General features: G+C 33.0%; 1 protein-coding gene across 3 annotated transcripts in view; it reads left to right on the forward strand.

Moving 5' to 3' along the window:
* Positions 1-18,012, forward strand: part of LOC128200159 (uncharacterized) — a 49,308-nt gene that overhangs the window by 21,156 nt on the left and 10,140 nt on the right. For 2 of the 3 annotated variants that reach the window (XM_052892606.1, XM_052892607.1), the window contains exons 3-4: positions 3,378-3,455; positions 13,140-13,175. In XM_052892606.1, coding sequence (XP_052748566.1) covers positions 3,378-3,455; positions 13,140-13,175 — 114 coding nt within the window. The remainder of the gene's footprint in view (positions 1-3,377; positions 3,456-13,139; positions 13,176-18,012) is intronic. The other variant, XM_052892608.1, reaches the window with a different exon arrangement.

Below are 18,012 nucleotides of genomic sequence, written 5' to 3' on the forward strand. Positions count from 1 at the left end.
TAATATATAAATAAACCTTATCCGATATATAAAATACAATATTGATGACATTTTTATCCTAAAGTACGTAGGCAAAGTCGTGGCACACAGCTAGTTGGTCATAAATTAGAAACTAGTTTTAGCAGTAAAGTCTATTAATAAATTATAGCCGTAAATCTGCCAAATATTTGTCGAAGATATTAACTCGTCTTTAATGGTCAACATAAAATATATCGCATAAGCAAATATTTGTACAGACAGACAGATATATACCAACTACATAGGGATGGATAATATATACTTATATCTATATATTGTAGTTTCAGTATCTATATATCAACCCAATAACAGATATTTTATCATGCAACTTGATGAATGGCAAACAAGCTAACGGCTCACCTGATAGAAAGTGGTAACCGTCGCCTATAGAAATGAGCAATACCATGGACATAACAGAATATACTGTTTCGCTCATGATACCTCCCATACGGTGCCTTTCCTGAGAACTCGGGTGTTATTCCCCTGTACCCTGTAAATTCGCTATTATATGCCACCCTTCAAACCGAAACACAGCCATGCAAACAACTGCTTCTCGGTACAGACACGAATGGATGAGATGCCCAATCAAACGACTTTTGTACAAAGTCTCCCCTCTGCTGTTTTTACAGCAATTGATAATCTGTCAAACAACTTCTTTCCATGAAATTTCGCACCATGTATAACTACGTCTTGGTTGTATATAATATTTTTACGTCGAGAGCTTGTACGCAATTCTTTTTCTTGTGTCGTTATAAATAAGCATTAATATTGCGCATTGAACAAAAGTCGATTGCTTGGATACCTCTGTCCAATTCGTGTTTCAATCGTGAAGCAGCTGTGTTTGCATGGCTGTGTTTCGGTTTGAAGGGTGAGATATGGCGTAAATTTACTGGGTACACAGGAATAACACCTGAGTCCTCGGCAATGGCAACACATGGGGAGTATCATGGGCGAAACAGTATACTCTGTTATGTCCATGGTACTGCTCATGTCTATAGGCAACGGTTACACTTTCCATCAGGTGGACCGTCAGCTTGTCTGCCATTCTAAATTGTATAAAAAAAAGTTCATATTAATAATTGGCGAAAATATAAAAATATCAGTTGTATATTATTATAATGCTTGACTCGAACATTGTCATACAACACACTGTACGTTAGTCCAGCCGCCCTGAGTCTAAGCCACAATTCCAAAAGGCGGTTTAAATAACTCCAGATTTCCAGAAGAGACCAGACGAACGTTATCCTGCCTTTCAGATCTCAAAAAACTAACTTGCTTTCATATTTATAATATTATACTATTATTATTAGTACTGTTCATGTCTATAGGCCACCCCTTCCTTTCCCGTGGATGTCGTATAGTCGATTAAGGGAGGGCGAGGAATAGGCAGCTGCGTTCGTCTTAAAACATCTCTAAAAGCCTAACTGTGGTTGGCAATCCGCCTGCCAAGCATGGCAACTACTGGCAAAACTCTCCTTATGGGGAAGGCTTATGTTCAGCAGTGGACAGTTAACGGCTTAAAAAATAATAATGTCTATAGGCGACGGTTACCACTCTCCATCAGGGTGGCCGTCAGCTTGTTTGCTTTTATAAGATGCATACTAAAAAATTAGAAAGACCGGAAACGAATAAAGGAATCTCAGATTCAATAAATACTATTTTTGTTAATTTTGATCAGCGCTTAAAATGTAACAATGTACCAACTAATGAAAATGTATGAAAATGTCGACAGGCAAATTAACTTGTATGTACATGTAATACGTATGACGTGTTAATGTATAATAAATAATGTATGTTAAGGTAGGTCAACAGTCGACACGAGGTGTTTGATAGAGTAATACAAATATTGTAACAGAATGTAAATTAATCACAATTATTGCCTAAAAGTTTTTTATGTAAAGATTTCTTTGGGCGCGTTGGACGATTTTTATATAGGTATTATTTGTATAATATGCCAATGAGGTGAACTATATATGTATATATCTATCTATATAATACCTCATATATAAATACATATATGAGGTATTGTGCTTGACCGGCAATGAAAAATTATTTAGTCATGTAGGATATTTAAATATCTAAATTATGAATTCGCGTCTCTAACATGTCAATATTATCAATTTTTAGGTCTATCACCAATCCCAAACAACTGTTTTTTTTAAAGCATTGTGGCTAATTTATATGTGATAAGTTATATGCGATTTAAAGATTACGAGTTGAAATTTGTCCGATATTGAAAATTTTTCGTTTTAATTTGTAACTCTTGTTGCGCTGTTGTATTGCGACGACTACATATACGGAAATGTATATTTCCAATAGCTCGGTTATAACTGACAAAATTAATAAATATTAAATACAAATATAGGAAATTAATACAAAACTGGCGGGGCGATACATTGACCTAGTACGTGCAGTGCTAAATTAACAATTATTAAATTTCTTAGTAAACCAACAATTTTATTGCACTGCACGCATGAACTAGATATGACTCCATAGATACAACCTATTTGGAAAAAAATACATAAATTAATAAAATGTGAAACTAGTAATGTAAAACAGTAATAACAAACTCATCCTAGTAATACCTATTAATTGGTCCTTAGCTACGTTTGATTCTAGTAAGTTCGGCAAAATATGGACACGTCGAACGTAAATGTTCACCACAATGGTGACAGTCAACAAATGCCCTTCACTTCTGCATCTTTTTCGCGAATCGAAACCACTCCTTTACTGATTATACTAGTAATCTTAAACACAGTCTTTTTTTTAACATAAGTGCAATAATGTGTATGCATTACCCGAATATGTCCGTGGTACTGTTCATGTTTATAGGCGACGATTACTGCCATTCTCAGTTGCATGAAAAAAATTAGCATGTAAAGATCCCATCATTGTTCAGAATTTTAATTTAGAAACAAAAATATTTTTTTATTTTATTTTCATACTGTAAAATATTTATTTAAAAACTCTCGTAAGTCAATTTTATGGTATTCATTAAAAAAATAAATTACTGAATTATACTGACTTCTTCATTTCTTAGTACGGCATGATAAAATGTGTCTAGTAGCAATGATCCTCAATTAAAACTCACGATCCTCTACAAGATACGAGACGAAAGTCCAGCGGCAATATAAGACTCCATAAGATACAGTTGCATTATTGATACATCAATAAAAATTTAATAATGTACAAACTCTTACGAGAAAAGCAATTGTCCTTTCCAATAATGCGTTTGAAAGCCATTTAACTGCGTGCGGCATTGGTAGTGTAGCTCGTTTAAGCTGGGAGCGGCCAGTTGGCAGTTTCCGATCCCTTTTCGCAATAGACAATACTAATAATACCGTATATTTCATTCACAGAGCAGAGAATTAACAGTAGAGGCACCAAGTCCTCTGATATTGTTGAGAAAGTCAACGGGTGGCGTAGTCAACGTGGAGGTATGTCGCTGTCTATGGGCGCATGGCTTCTTTTGGCTGTATATAAACGAGCAAACACACAGCAGTAGCGATAGATTATTATTTTTAAAAGCTAAAAGCACACTTTTTTTTATTACAGGCACATTTTGAATTAACCACCAGTCGCCTCTGAGTTCGTTCTCTACTCTGCACATTTTTAGTTCACCGCGCTTATTCGAATTGTAGGTACAAAAACTTTTTTTTTTTTTATGGTACATCGACGTGGTCACGGAAGTAATATTTTTAATTATCGTTACTATGCATGCGTTCGTATACTGTTTAATAATTGCATCGGTTTCCACGGAATCGAGTAGCCTTGTTGCAGTGTACTTGTATTTCTTAGAATAGCAATAAATAACACACACAATATGTTGGATGAAGTGCACTGTCAAGGCTAATTTCATAGTAACAATTATGTGAATGGAAAAATTTATTAATTTTATTCCAGTAGGAAATTTTTGTTATGTTTAATGTAATAATGTATATCAAATAATTTCAAAACGACTCTTTTTACATACATTACTTTTAATTTTCTATATTATACATTGATAAATATTCACAAATTAAATTAAATTATTTTATATATATTTCAAATAACTTTTCGATTAAATACAACATACTAATGATTATTGTTTCACTCTGCCATATATTTAAACAGTATACCTAATACAATGTACATACAATACCATGCGATGCATTTTCTCTCTTTAAAAAAATACGCAATATCAAACACTCAATATGAGTAATGAAATGCCAAAGCTTTCACCATCAGGTTGTCTATTGAATTGATGTTTTTTTTAATTCTTAATCCCATGATCTGTGTATTGATATGTAAATCGGCAAATATCAAAAGCTTGTCTTTTGTGTTTACCGATCTGCGTGTCAAAACACCAAACGTGAAAAACAATTTGGAAAATAAAAGATTAGCGCCATATTTATTTTACAAGTTAAAAGTGAATAAAATTATTTACTTTTTTTAATTACATTGATATATTTTTTTTATATTATTGAGATCATTGCGAAAATCTCTGAAGAAAAGCGTAAGTTATATGTTTTGATGCACTGATTTCTTTTAAATTTTTCTTGTTTATAATAATAATAATAAATTATTTAATAAATTAGATAATAAGGATATCACGAAACATTATTCAAATATTATAGTGCTTCTAAAATCACACTTTTATTTTTGTGCTGCTAAAACTTTTACCACACTCTGCATGTGTATGCACCTGTTGCAATTTGTATATCTTATAAAGTGAAATCGAAATACATAACCATAGTCTGTTAAGGGAATAATCTATTAAGGAAACTGAAAATATTTACAAATAAACATACCGAAAATCGATAGAAAAATGACGAAAAAATTTCAGTCGTCCATTCCAAACACGGCGCATCCAGCCTCCAAATTAATGTGAACGGCTCTTTTTTTGTCGTTTTTCGAAAAATGTTTCTTTGAAAATATTTTTAGTTCCATTTATAGAACAGTCCTTTAAAAAGATGCTAGTAATATCGATTTTATTACGTATAAATATAATGGCCAAATTAAAACGATCTGAATACTTTAATCGATGCATGAAAGACACGTTCTCTGTGAATTAATTTACAATTTATAAATAAAAAATATATCTCGGAAATTATCAATACAGCTCGTAATGGTCTAGTTGTAAAATGAAGGCTTTTCAGGGCAAAATGTTTAGGTTATTCAACTTCATATTGTAAACAAGCTGATCACCAACTTGATGGAAAATGGTGAACATCATTTATGGGCATTATAGTATCATTGATATCATAAAATCCTACTATGATGCCTGTGATATGCGTTACCGCACCACAGGAACTAAGGTCACGTTTCCAATGCTAACTCTTGGTGGAATAAGTGAGGTAAATTACATGTATTACATCTCCATATTTAGAAATAATAGAATTTTCATCGTGCCTCCGATCAAACTGTTTATAATTACTCTTCTCCATCCAAAGGTTGCCTGAAAGAGATCACTTTTAGCGATAACGTCGCCAATTGTTTTCTCATTGTGATCATTTCTTGTAATTATTTATATTTTTTTTTATACACTTAGAATGGCAAACAAGCTGACGGCTCACCTGATGGAAAGTGGTAACCGTCGCCTATAGACATGAGCAGTATCATGGACATAACAGAGTATACTGTTTCGCCCATGATACCCCCCATGCGTTGCCATTCCTGAGGACTCAGGTGTTATTCCTCTGCACCTAGTAAATTCATAATAATTTATAATAAGTTTACTTTTGTAATCTTTTGGAGGAAACAATAAAGATATGACATGATTGATAATTAAATAATTTGTGTTATATAATATATATATATATATATATATATATATATATATATATATATATATACGTACAAGTTTTGCGTTACATACAATGATTATAACTTCTTTGTTTAATCGTTCACGCCTACGTGCAACTCGTTTATTCGCTGCCATTTTGTTAATGTATATCGAATCAGGTTTTTTCTTCCCAGAATTTTGTTGTGTGAATCAAGTTCTCAATAGCCTTCATTAGGTCTATTCACGTGCAATGTTGGTACATGTCTGTAGGAATATTAACGTCAATTTGATAATGAACAAAGGATGTATTTCAGACTTAACGTGGGCCTAATAAATGTACACTGTACAAAAATAGCTAATCCCATATATATTTAAATTTAAAGCATCTATTTATATAGTTTTAGTTTATTTGTTTAGAATAAAATCAATTTCAAAATTTGCAATACAAAGTTTCATTCGGAAACGACAATGATTGACATGTAGTATGATGCAACAATTATAAAAAAAAACAATTGAAAACATTTTTGTGCCAATAAACTAATTAGTATACAGGCAGTCCTCGTACTTACGGCATGTTAGGTTCTCGAAATACGCGACGTAAATCGAAACGACGTAAGTCGAGACATATTTTTTCATATGTTTACATGTAAAACTCAAGGGTTAGGTTCCACACGGACTCGAAATAATAAAAAAAACTGCATTTATAACAAAGGACGTACTTTATTATTAAAAGTAAGTTCTTAAAATAATTATATATTATGCACTTATGAAATTGCTAGTTATTTTTGGTATTTGTGTGTTATTAATTTTAATAATAATTATAAAACTTATACATATGTAATGATAAATAATAAATTAAACTTTTGGCTTAAAGAAACTATCAATTCTAGATTGCTTGGCTTCTTTCTTCTTGCTATCATACAGATCTTGGTAACAGTGATAGGCTGCACAAATTTTGTTATTAACGTTAAAACTTCTCTCAAAATTAGGATCATTTTCTTCAAAAATTTTCATGGCATTCTTCAAATTTGCAAAGGCTACGGAAAGTTTTTTTAGTGTAAGTTCTTTTTCAGAGTCACTAATAGAAGAAGCTATTTCTTGTGACTCGAGTGCTTCCTTTTGTACTTGTGCCTCCAATTCAATAAGATCTTCATCAGTCAGTTCTTGCGAATGTGAGCTTAACAGATCATCAATATCATCAGTAGTAACTGCAATGTCAGGCAAACGGTTAGCCAAATGAACAATGTCAGTTGTGATCTCATCGACATTTGGTTGATCTGTAGATGTAGAACTTTCAGATGGCTCAAAAAAAAATGGGCATAACTTTTTCCACACTCCTTTTAAATTGTTGGGTGTCACCTCATCCCATGAAGTAGCAATATTTTTTACGCATTGCAGGATATTATAACTTTTCCAAAAATCTCTCAGCTCCATGCCATCATTTTCATTAGCCTTTACAGCCTGTGAAAAAGTTCTCCTGAGATAATAGGCCTTAAAAGATGCGATAACTCCTTGATCCATCGGCTGTAACAACGAAGTGGTGTTGGGAGGCAGGAACACGACTTTGATTTGAGGATCAATATCGGCAATACGCACAGGATGGCCGGGAGCATTGTCCAAAATAAGTAAAGCTTTATAAGCCAAATTATTGTTTGAACAGTACTGTTTCACTTCAGGTATAAAATGCTTAGTAAACCATTCTTCAAAAAGTATTGATGTAACCCATGCCTTTGGATTAGCCTTCCATATAACTGGAAGAGTACTCTTGACGTAATTTTTGAGAGCTCGAGGATTTTCAGACCTATAAACTAAAAGGGGTTTCAATTTAAGATCACCTTCAACATTCGAACCCAATAACAACGTCAAACGATCTTTAGCCGCTTTAAATCCAGGCATAGACTTTTCTTCCTGTGATATAAAAGTACGAGAGGGCATTTTTTTCCAAAACAAACCAGTTTCGTCCACGTTAAAAATTTGTTTAGGCGAATAGTCTCCACTTTCGATAATTTCCTTTAATATTCCAGGAAAACTCTGAGCAGCCACATGATCGGCACTAGCAGCTTCTCCTTGCACTCGAATGTTATGTAACGAATATCTCGTTTTAAAGCGCATGAACCATCCGCGACTGGCAGAAAAACATTTTGTTTCGTCACTATTATTCTCGCCACGTTTATTTTGCAGTGTGTTGATGATACTCAGCGCCTTATTTTGTATAATAGCCAAACTTAGAGGAACCCGTCGCTGAGTTTGATCTTGAATCCAATTGTACAACAGTTTTTCCATTTCATAAATTAAAGCATTCCTTTTGCGTATAATAGTGCTGTTTGAAGAGACGGAAGGAAGAGCTGTTAAGAGTTTTTCTTTATCTTTCAATATTGTTTGTACCGTCGTGCGTGATAAATTAAGTTCTCGTCCAATAGATGAAGTCGAATAACCGCGATCTTTGAGTTTTAAAATCTTAGATTTAACCTCCATTGTAATTGACTTTCTTACTCTCTTCTTCACTTTATTATTACTGTCTTGTTTAGGTGGCATTGTTTAAAATTCACTTAAATATGTATGTAAACACAAAAACTGTCAAAGATGCAAAAAAACTAATTTATTACGTCTTGATTGTCCGTTGTCCCTGAATGTACTAAACAAAATCAGCGACATTTGCGGGGTATTCCCCGCACGAGACGACACTGCGCCCCGCCCGCGCCCCTCACGGACATTGACCTTGCGACAAGTGAATTCTCCGATATGCCGGAAATCGAAACAAATGACGTATGCTTGAGGAATAGTGTCAAAACATTGTTTGACGTAACTTGAAACGACGTAAATCGAAACGACGTAAGTCGAGGACCGCCTGTATTATTTTTTTCCTACTTTTCCGGTAATCCCCTCATTTTATTAAATTTTTTAAAATACTTTTTTTTATTTTATTTTTTTTACAACACAGGGAGCAAACGAGCTACAATTTACCTGATGGTAAGTGACTGCCGCCGCACATAATCACCCACAACAACAAAGGCATTGCAGATGTGCTGCCGGCTTTTTAAAAAGGAATATGCTCTTTACAATGATACTGTACAATGATTGGATCCAAAATGAAACATCATACCATCAAGAAAAGAGCTGGATAATATTGTAACAGATCCTTAGACTATTTCTAAAGTGAAAAAAAGTGTTGTCCTCCTCTCACGTACTTGCTGTGCCCAACAGGGTCCATAATTGAAGTTGAAATGTTATCTACTAATTATATTACGGAATGCAATAAGAAATAAATAAATAAATATTCCTTTTTAAAAGGTCGACACACCTGTAATACCTCTAGTGTAGTGGGTGATCATGGGCGACAGTAGTAATTTATTATCAGGTGAGCCGCATTCACGTTTGCCTTCTGAGTTAAAAAAAAAAACATTTTTTTAATTTTCTTTTGCACTAGTCCGACAAAATTATAAAACATGTAATACTTTTTTAATAAATACGAAATTTAAATGGAGTATTTTCTTTCGATATCCCAAGAATATTTATGTTTGATTAGTTCCGAGAACTGAGAGCAGAGTCTGTAAAGGTTCATTTGCAATAGAAGAATTATTATTTTCCAATGAACGTATAGAGATTTCCCATTGGACCGATAAATGAACAAAATCACTTCGATTTGCATTCAGCTACAATGCATTTATCATAACAAACGCGAATTTTATTTACCACACAGAGATTTTAAAATAAAATGCGAGTACGATATTTCACTGGAACACTTGTAAAGTAATATTTTTGTATGTTATTGAAAATGAAAAACAAAGTAAAGAGCCATCTGCTGGAAAGTGATTTACGCCTCTTATTTACGAGTACAGTGTATAACATGCAGTAGTGTAACAATTTAATTTACTTCCTCATCTTTCGACAATTATAGTATATAGTAAAAACCAAAATGTCTGTACAGCTGTGCCTATAAGGCAGCTTTTTTTTTAATATTCCTTAAAATTCGAAAAAGGAAACAGAAAAAAATTCAAAACATTCTTAAAAAACGTAAAAACCGCATTTTTCTTTGTCTCATACAAACAATGCAAGAGCATGTATAAACTCCGCTTAATTTAAAACATTTATTTGTATATTGATTTTAATTTTCAACTAATTATCTGATGATAGCAAATATAAATACTATTTATTCCTTATTTAAAAGCCTCCTTATCAAATATCCGGAAATAATTTATTACTAAAAAAAACAATTATTTATTTATTATTCACTATAAAACTGGGAAATCCATCATACTCCTCAACAAATGTTGCCATAATTATAAGTACTTTATCACAATAATTATTACGTCTAATTTAAATGTAATAAATCATCTTATTTATTTACATTTTCAATTTAAGAATGTCTTTTAAAACATAACAAAAACACAAGACTTGAATTAATATATTTAAAATATATAAATTGTTATATTTAACGTATGAAGCGCCATTCGACGCCATTACTGTTCATAATATGGGCAGATTAGTGTACAAGTATATTCAATTACAGAACCCTTATTCCTTTTTTACATATATAAATCTTTATGAATATAACTAATTTAATTCTTTAAGTTAATGCATAAATAACAAAATTAAATTTCGGGGACATCTGTCATGTCATCATCATCATACCATCCTTTAACTGTCAAACATAAGCCTCCCCCTTGGGTGGTTTTGCCAGTAGTTGCCACGCTTGGCAGGCGGATTGACAACTGCAGTCAGGCTTTAATGATATTTTAAGAGAGATTCTGCTGTCCATACCTCCTCCTTCCTTCATCGGTTCTTACGACACCCACGGGAAAGGAAGGGGTGGCTTATTCTATGCCGGGACCACGCGGCCATCTGTTATGTACCTACATTATAATTGAATGTAAAATGCAATATTATAAGAGGGGGGGAAAGGATTGTTAGTAAAGCGGACGTTAATCCTCATTGCTAGCCGTCACACTGTCAGGTCGATGTTAACACGATTCTTCCTGGAAACCATCATGATTAATAATAAATGTAAATTAATTAAAATAACGTGATTAATTATAATTATTGTCAAATTAATCGTGATGGGCCAACTGGCTTGAGTTCAATATCACCTATCATCCCTCACTAGTGCCCCACCAGCGTATAGCAATAGCGCAGGCATGTTTACCATTTCATTAACATCCATTAAAATGGGGGAAAGAGATTGTTAGTAATGGAGACTGAGAATCCCATTGCTATCAATATACCCAACCAGGTCGACCTCCTTGCGGATCTCCCTGGAAACTATCATGGTTAATTCCTGATGAATTCATCATGATGAGCTAACTGACCTGTTTCCATTCTCATCTGTCACACTTCACTGGTGCTCCGCCAGCATATCTCGTTAGCGCAGGCGGGGTTACCATACCATTATCACTCATCAAAAAAAAAAAACCATTAAAAAGGGTTAAAAAGACTTGGACTGACTGACTCTAACTAACCACCTTAATACACATCCAAACATAAATATAAACTTTCACATTTATTAGAAGGAAAATTATAATTATCTGGACATAAAAATCGCATGGCACTTACCTGATACATCTTAGCTCTATTAATAAACAGATTCACTATCAGTTTAATGCATATAAGTTATGATGCCCTGATCCCATTAAAGGCTACTCACGGCTAATATTCCGTGTTAGGTTTATGGCGCATCCTATATACGTCCGCTCAGTAAAGGTGTATGTATAAACACTAGAGTGCTATGAAGCAGAGATAATTCATTGAAATGGATTGTGACAACTTTAGTGAGTTTGCACATCGTTAATTTTGTAGTGTGACTACAGTTACACTCAATACTTAGTGTTATTATTGAACTAACTACTTAAGGAGTAAATTCTATTATCTTTTTTAAACTCACGAACGTAACCTTCGTTCCAATAATACTCTTCAATTATCTTTCCCCTCTCACCGTACTGGTTACGCTTCAAACTCTTTTCTCCTACATTCTTCACGACTCTGGAACGCGCTTCCTGATGCCATTAAGAGACTACCGACTAAACCGTCTTTCAAAAAAAGCGTTCACGCTCACTTTTTATTTTTATCCGAGCAATAAGTGCTTTATATTATTCCCAAATTCGTGTATAATATAGTATATGTCATATATGTGTAAGTATATTTGTTATTCATATATATTTATTCGTTTATATATGTAATTTTCGTATGTATGTATATCAATAATTACTAGTTCCGCATTCGAGTATTCTGACACTTCCCTATGGTTGACTGGGAGAGAATGCTTTTAGCATTAAGTCCGCCATGTACACATATTTGTACTAATGAATAAATAAATAACTAGCTCTATTTTGCGACTTTACCCGCGTGTACTGCGCGCTTAGGATACTTCAGTGTATAAAATATCCGAAGTGCTAAGTTAGGATATAGTAAACCTTGTACTAAATTTCATTTTAATTCGTTCAGTAGTTTTTGAGTAAAAGATTAACAAACATAAAAAAAGAAATAATAAGAATAATAAAATCTTTAAAAATAAGCAAATTCGTAATTTCACATGAGATATTTAGCTTGGTATATTATTTATGACTACCCCTGTATATATATGTAAATACAATATAAAGATAGGTAATAATTTCACATGTAAACTATTTGTCACACTGTATATACTATTTTAATTACATTGAATCTTATATAAATCCTATGCCATAAAGAATTTGTCACTATGACAAAGTAGATTGACATTTCAAGCCGTAAGTATGTATTATAAAGATATATAACAATTGAAGTTCTTTTTTTAATTTTTAATTATGACGCAACTGGCATGTTGCGGCAAAGTTAAAAAAGACTATCAAGCGCCGTAAAAACCTTTACCTTTACCTTTGCGGCGTTTGAAGTTGAGATTCTGGATCCGTTGGACCCCTGACAATGAGTCTTTTTAAAGAGATATCACGCCAGCTTGTAGCAACTTTTGGCGACTAAAAGGCTGGCCAATACATCGGTCAGCGGATCTCCTTAGCCATTCAGCGTGGAAATACAGCAAGTCTCCTAGATTCCCTACCAGTTGACGGTGACCTCAGAGAATTTATTTTATCTTTAATTAAAATTTTAAATTTTTATTATCTAATAATTAATTTAATTTCTATTTTGTAAGAATTATATTATTATTATTATTTTGAGTAAAACTTTTATCCATTTAGTATTGATGGATAACAAAACATTTTAATAGTTTGACTAAAAATAATACGTTCGAACTCATGATTCGATTCAAAAATAACAAAAACTACATTTAATATCATATCATTAAAATTATATTAATAAAATCATGTGAAACTATTAAGCATAATTATAACTATTTGAATTTTAATTACTCTTGTTTACTTTGCAGGCTCGTGTCTAAGCTACGGACACTCGTGTTGGGGAGGTGAGTACATTTATACACATTTAGTTTGAATAGACTTGTTTGGGAGTTTAAAAGCCTGCTTTACACATATCATAATAGGATATATTTCGTATAACCCGTCGAGTTTAATACACACCTCATGCTGAGACTGTAATATAAATAAATATATTACACAAAAAGCAGCTTGTTACTGACTCACGGAGATATTAACCGCAAAGTCTAAATCACAATACACACTTTAAAACTATAATTTTAAAGAATGAATTTCTTAAAATCCATGGGAGACTGTAGAAAAATATTTTACTCATATATGGATAGATTTGTCTCACTCGTGTTTCTACAGCAACTATGCATAGATTTTTTTTATGTAACTTACAATGGTAAAAAAGCTGACGGCCCACTTGTTGGAAAATAGTAACCGTCGCCTATAGACATGAGCCAGTACCATGAACATAAACTGTTTCGCCCATGATACTCCCCATGCGTTACCATTCCTAAGAACTGAAAAGAACAGTATACTCTGTTATGTCCATGGTATTGCTCATGTCTATAGACGACGGTTACCACTTTCCATCAGGTGGGCCATCAGCTTGTTTGCCATTCTAAGTTGTATAAAAAAAAACTCAGGCGTTATTCTTTTGTACCCTGTAAATTCACTGCCATATCCTACCCTTCAAACCGAAACACAGCCATGCAAACATAACTGCTTCACGATAGAAACACGAATGGGACAGAGATGCCCAAGCAAACGACTTTTGTATAAAGTCGATGATGATTTTGTACAAAAACAATGATGATAACGACGACCTATTTAGATAAAAAGAAAAATTCGTTCTCTTTTTAATGAAATACAGCCCATATTACTATCTACGAATGTAGCTTTCTATAGATAAAAGAATTATTAAATTCACTTAAGTATTTTTTACTACTTTACTTACTACTTACTTATACTATGTAACATTTACATCTATATAGTTCCGTTTAAATTATTAAAGAAACACTCTCCTAATGGAATTAGTAAGAAATTGACACATTCAATCCATTTCCATTTATTTGTTGAGTCAACAAAAGCCAGCTCTAGCTATAAATTACTCAATAGTTACTATACTTATCGCTGTTTTAATATATGTTTAATATATATTAAAACTAGCTGACCCCGTAAACGTTGTAACTATTAACCGTTAAGTTATTGCGAAATATAAAAATCGCGATTCAAAAACAGGGGTTGATCGTAAAAGCGTGAAAATTTGAAGTTGTATGTAGTTTTCGATGCTAAATCATAATAAAATAAAAATGGAAAAATTTGTTAAAAAAATAAAAAAAAATTTTGGGGAGGGTCACCCTTATCATTGAGGGGTATGAAAAATAGATGTTGGCCGATTCTCAGACCTACCCAATATGCACACAAAATTTCATAAAAATCGGTAAAGCCGTTTCGGAGGAGTTTGGTAACAAACACCGCGACACGAGAATTTTATATATAAGATATTAAAAGTAATATTTATATACTATATGTGTATTTTTTATGAATTATATATAATTATTTCATTAAGTTACAATAATTATGTCATATATTTTTCACCACATCTGCCCTTCATACGCTTTCTGTTTTAACCTAATGGTTAGCTGATAGAGAATGCCATATGGCATTAAGCTCGCCACTTGAACAAAGTTTTATTGTGCAATAAAAAAAATTCACTAATCGATTTATTATTTGTTTACATTACTATTGATCTTCAACACACTGTCTAATGGTCGGATCGATTAATCGTCTGTTTACATTTTCATTAATTTCTATTAAAATAAATTATATTTGAGAGAACTACCTACTTTCGAATAGCAAAAACTATTTAAATTTAGTTCACTTGTAAGAACTGATTCAAATCTCTATCCACTAGACCAAACAAGCCTGAGAGCTACCGTGGGTAATGGAAACGCATTAAGTAGCCCGGCTTGCTCACGAATACGAGTTACTATTAGGAAGTTAAAAATATTCAATTAATCATTTAAAACTACTGAATGGTAATAATATTATAACTTTTTTTTTGTAAATATAAAAAAAAAAATAAACTATACTAGCCCAGCTACTTAATGCGTTTCCATTACCCACGGTAGCTCTCAGGCTTGTTTGGTCTAGTTTTTTTAATAGTACAAATTTGTAGTAAAATATTTTTGTTCATTATATCAGCTGTTAAACTGTCCACTTCTGAACATAGGCTTCCCCAACAAGAAGGAGGTTTTGCCAGTAGTTGTCACGCTTGACAAGTGGGTTGACAGCCGCTGTTAGTGTTGATGTTTTAAGAGAGAGACTGATGTCCATCTTTCAAAAATTTTATTCCCTTAGTCGCCTCTTACTACACCCACAGGAAAGAATTTTATAAAAAAAAATATAAATGAAGGTAGTCTATTAAATATTCTTGAAAAATATAATCTTTAATTCCAAATAAACTCTTTTAAAAAAAAAAATTATACGACAATAAATATTTATGATCCCTTCCAATATTTATATTACATCAGTATCTCCTTCAATTCTATAGATTCTCTGTAATTGTAATGCAATTTATACAATAATATCGATTTTTTAGCTTTAATAGTGACTAGTACAGTATTACATTATCTCTGGCAGTGCTCGCGAGCAATATCTTTCATTTATTGTGACCGCCGTATCGTTAATAACAGTGTTATTTTAATCCGTAAGCTTATGTTTAATCTTTATATTACGTTATACGTGTCATTAGGCTTCAAATAATAAATATAAGTACATTATGTTGTTATTCTTATTAATATTCTGCTAATATGGTCAACGCAGAAGTTTTTGAGGTTATGAAGGGTTCGTTGGATAGAACAATAGAATAGAAAATACTGTATGAAGATATATTATATTTTTTCCCTAGTACAATAATAGTGATATTTAAAAATGACGTGCCCTAATAACAAAATATTAATTGACAGAAAAAGAAAATAAATAGGTTCTATTTTTAAAAGTAACATAAATAAAACCTCAACAGAGGTTATTATTGTTGGATGTTTACTCCTTCTCTTGATGCAGTGCCATAGATATGTACATTAAATTAGAAATATTATTTAAATTTAAAATGTCATGTGTTCACGAGTAGATTTTGGTTTGCAACAAGATTTTACTCAAAAAAAAATTATTATAGAAACAACATGAAAGTAAACCTTTTTGATTGCAATAAAATATCATTGATTTACAATTAGCCAAAATATTGTGAAGATAGATAAGGGATATTGCGCAGAGAGTACGTTCCTTTATAGCAAGTGTTTGACAAGAACTAATAAAATTCTAGACTTTGCAATTGTAAGTAGCAATAAAGAATTCTTTAGACTATGCTAATCATCATAAATGTCAAAATTCCTAATGAAATTTGGGTACTTTACTACTCAATGACCCCTAAACAGTTGATCAGATTTGAGTTAAATTAGTACATGAATAGATAATATTTTAGACTTGCACATATGATTTTCACCACGATTCACGCTTGCAACGCCGATATTTATAACTGTATATTTAAACCACAACAAATTGAGCGATATCAGCCTGTGTACAGACAAAACCGCGGTGTTTCCTTGTAGTAACCAATAAAGTGACAGTAAATTTAATCGTTGAGCCGACATCTGACAGCTGTAAGCTGTTCCGTCAGCCATTTGTAATTACAGACGCAATTTAAATGCGTTGATACCCGTGAGCCGGTCGTGCACACGGTTTGCTGGCTGAATATGAATTAACATGTACCTGCCCTAATTAAAACCAATTTAAGGGTACCGCACTGAAATAAAGGTGCCTTTATCCGATGGAGGAAGAAAAGAGTGCATCCCGACGTTATACTTATAAGTCAATTTCCAATAACAGTTTTTAATATTTCTAATCTATTTATGTAAATAGTGGTTTGAAACTAATAGTGAACTAAAATGATAACTGTAATTTAACGGTAACTGTAGAACAGGGATTCCCAAACTTATTTTATCTACTGCCCACTTTGAGAGTAAAGAATTTTTTAGCGCCCCCGTTTTTTCACCTACTTAAAAATCACTATTACATCAAGATCAACAAATCAACCCCCCAGCCTCTACACAACGCCCCCATTTTTTCTGGGTCTCTTACCGCCCCCGTTTAGGCCTGCGGCGCCCACAAGGGGGCGTTATCGCCCAGTTTAGGAAAGGCTGCTCTAGAACAAGTTACATATTTCTTGAGAAACATCCTATGGGTCGAAACATGACAAAAAAATCCTCAAACCATTTTGACAACTAGACATAACGTCTCAGTAAATCATCGTCAGCCGTCTTATATTACCATCATGTCAGCTATAAAATATAAACTACCGAAAATAGGCCTCCTCCATAAAGGAGGGGTTTACCAGTAGTTGCCCACTTTGGTGGGTTGACAAACACAGGCTTTGGTGATGTTTTAAAAGGGACGCTGCTGCCCATTCCTCGACTTTTTAGTTCCCTTAATCGCCTATTACGACGACCACGTTGTTCGTCTCAGTACGGGAGGCTGAAATTTTGGCATTTTTTGATCCTTCTGTCTGTGAGAAAATCTTCATCTCTCTCTGGTAGAGCATTCGATACCACTCTGTATAATATATATCATACTTTGATATCTTATCCTTACTTAATAAATACATACATATTCTTCAAAAGGGGGGTAAAGAGGTTTCTTCAGGTTTGGCAACGCACGCGTAATACCTCTGCTATTGCAGGTGCTCATAGGCTACGGTAACCACTTAACATCAGGTGGGCCGTATGCTTGTTTGCCACCTCAGTGGTATAAAAAAATATATAATTATGAACGTGAGTTTGTTAACTACCTGAACTGCGTAACCAATCAAATACGATG

Source organism: Galleria mellonella, unplaced genomic scaffold (genome assembly GCF_026898425.1).
Source record: "Galleria mellonella isolate WM207_F2 unplaced genomic scaffold, CSIRO_AGI_GalMel_v1 utg159, whole genome shotgun sequence".
Taxonomy (NCBI): domain Eukaryota; kingdom Metazoa; phylum Arthropoda; class Insecta; order Lepidoptera; family Pyralidae; genus Galleria; species Galleria mellonella.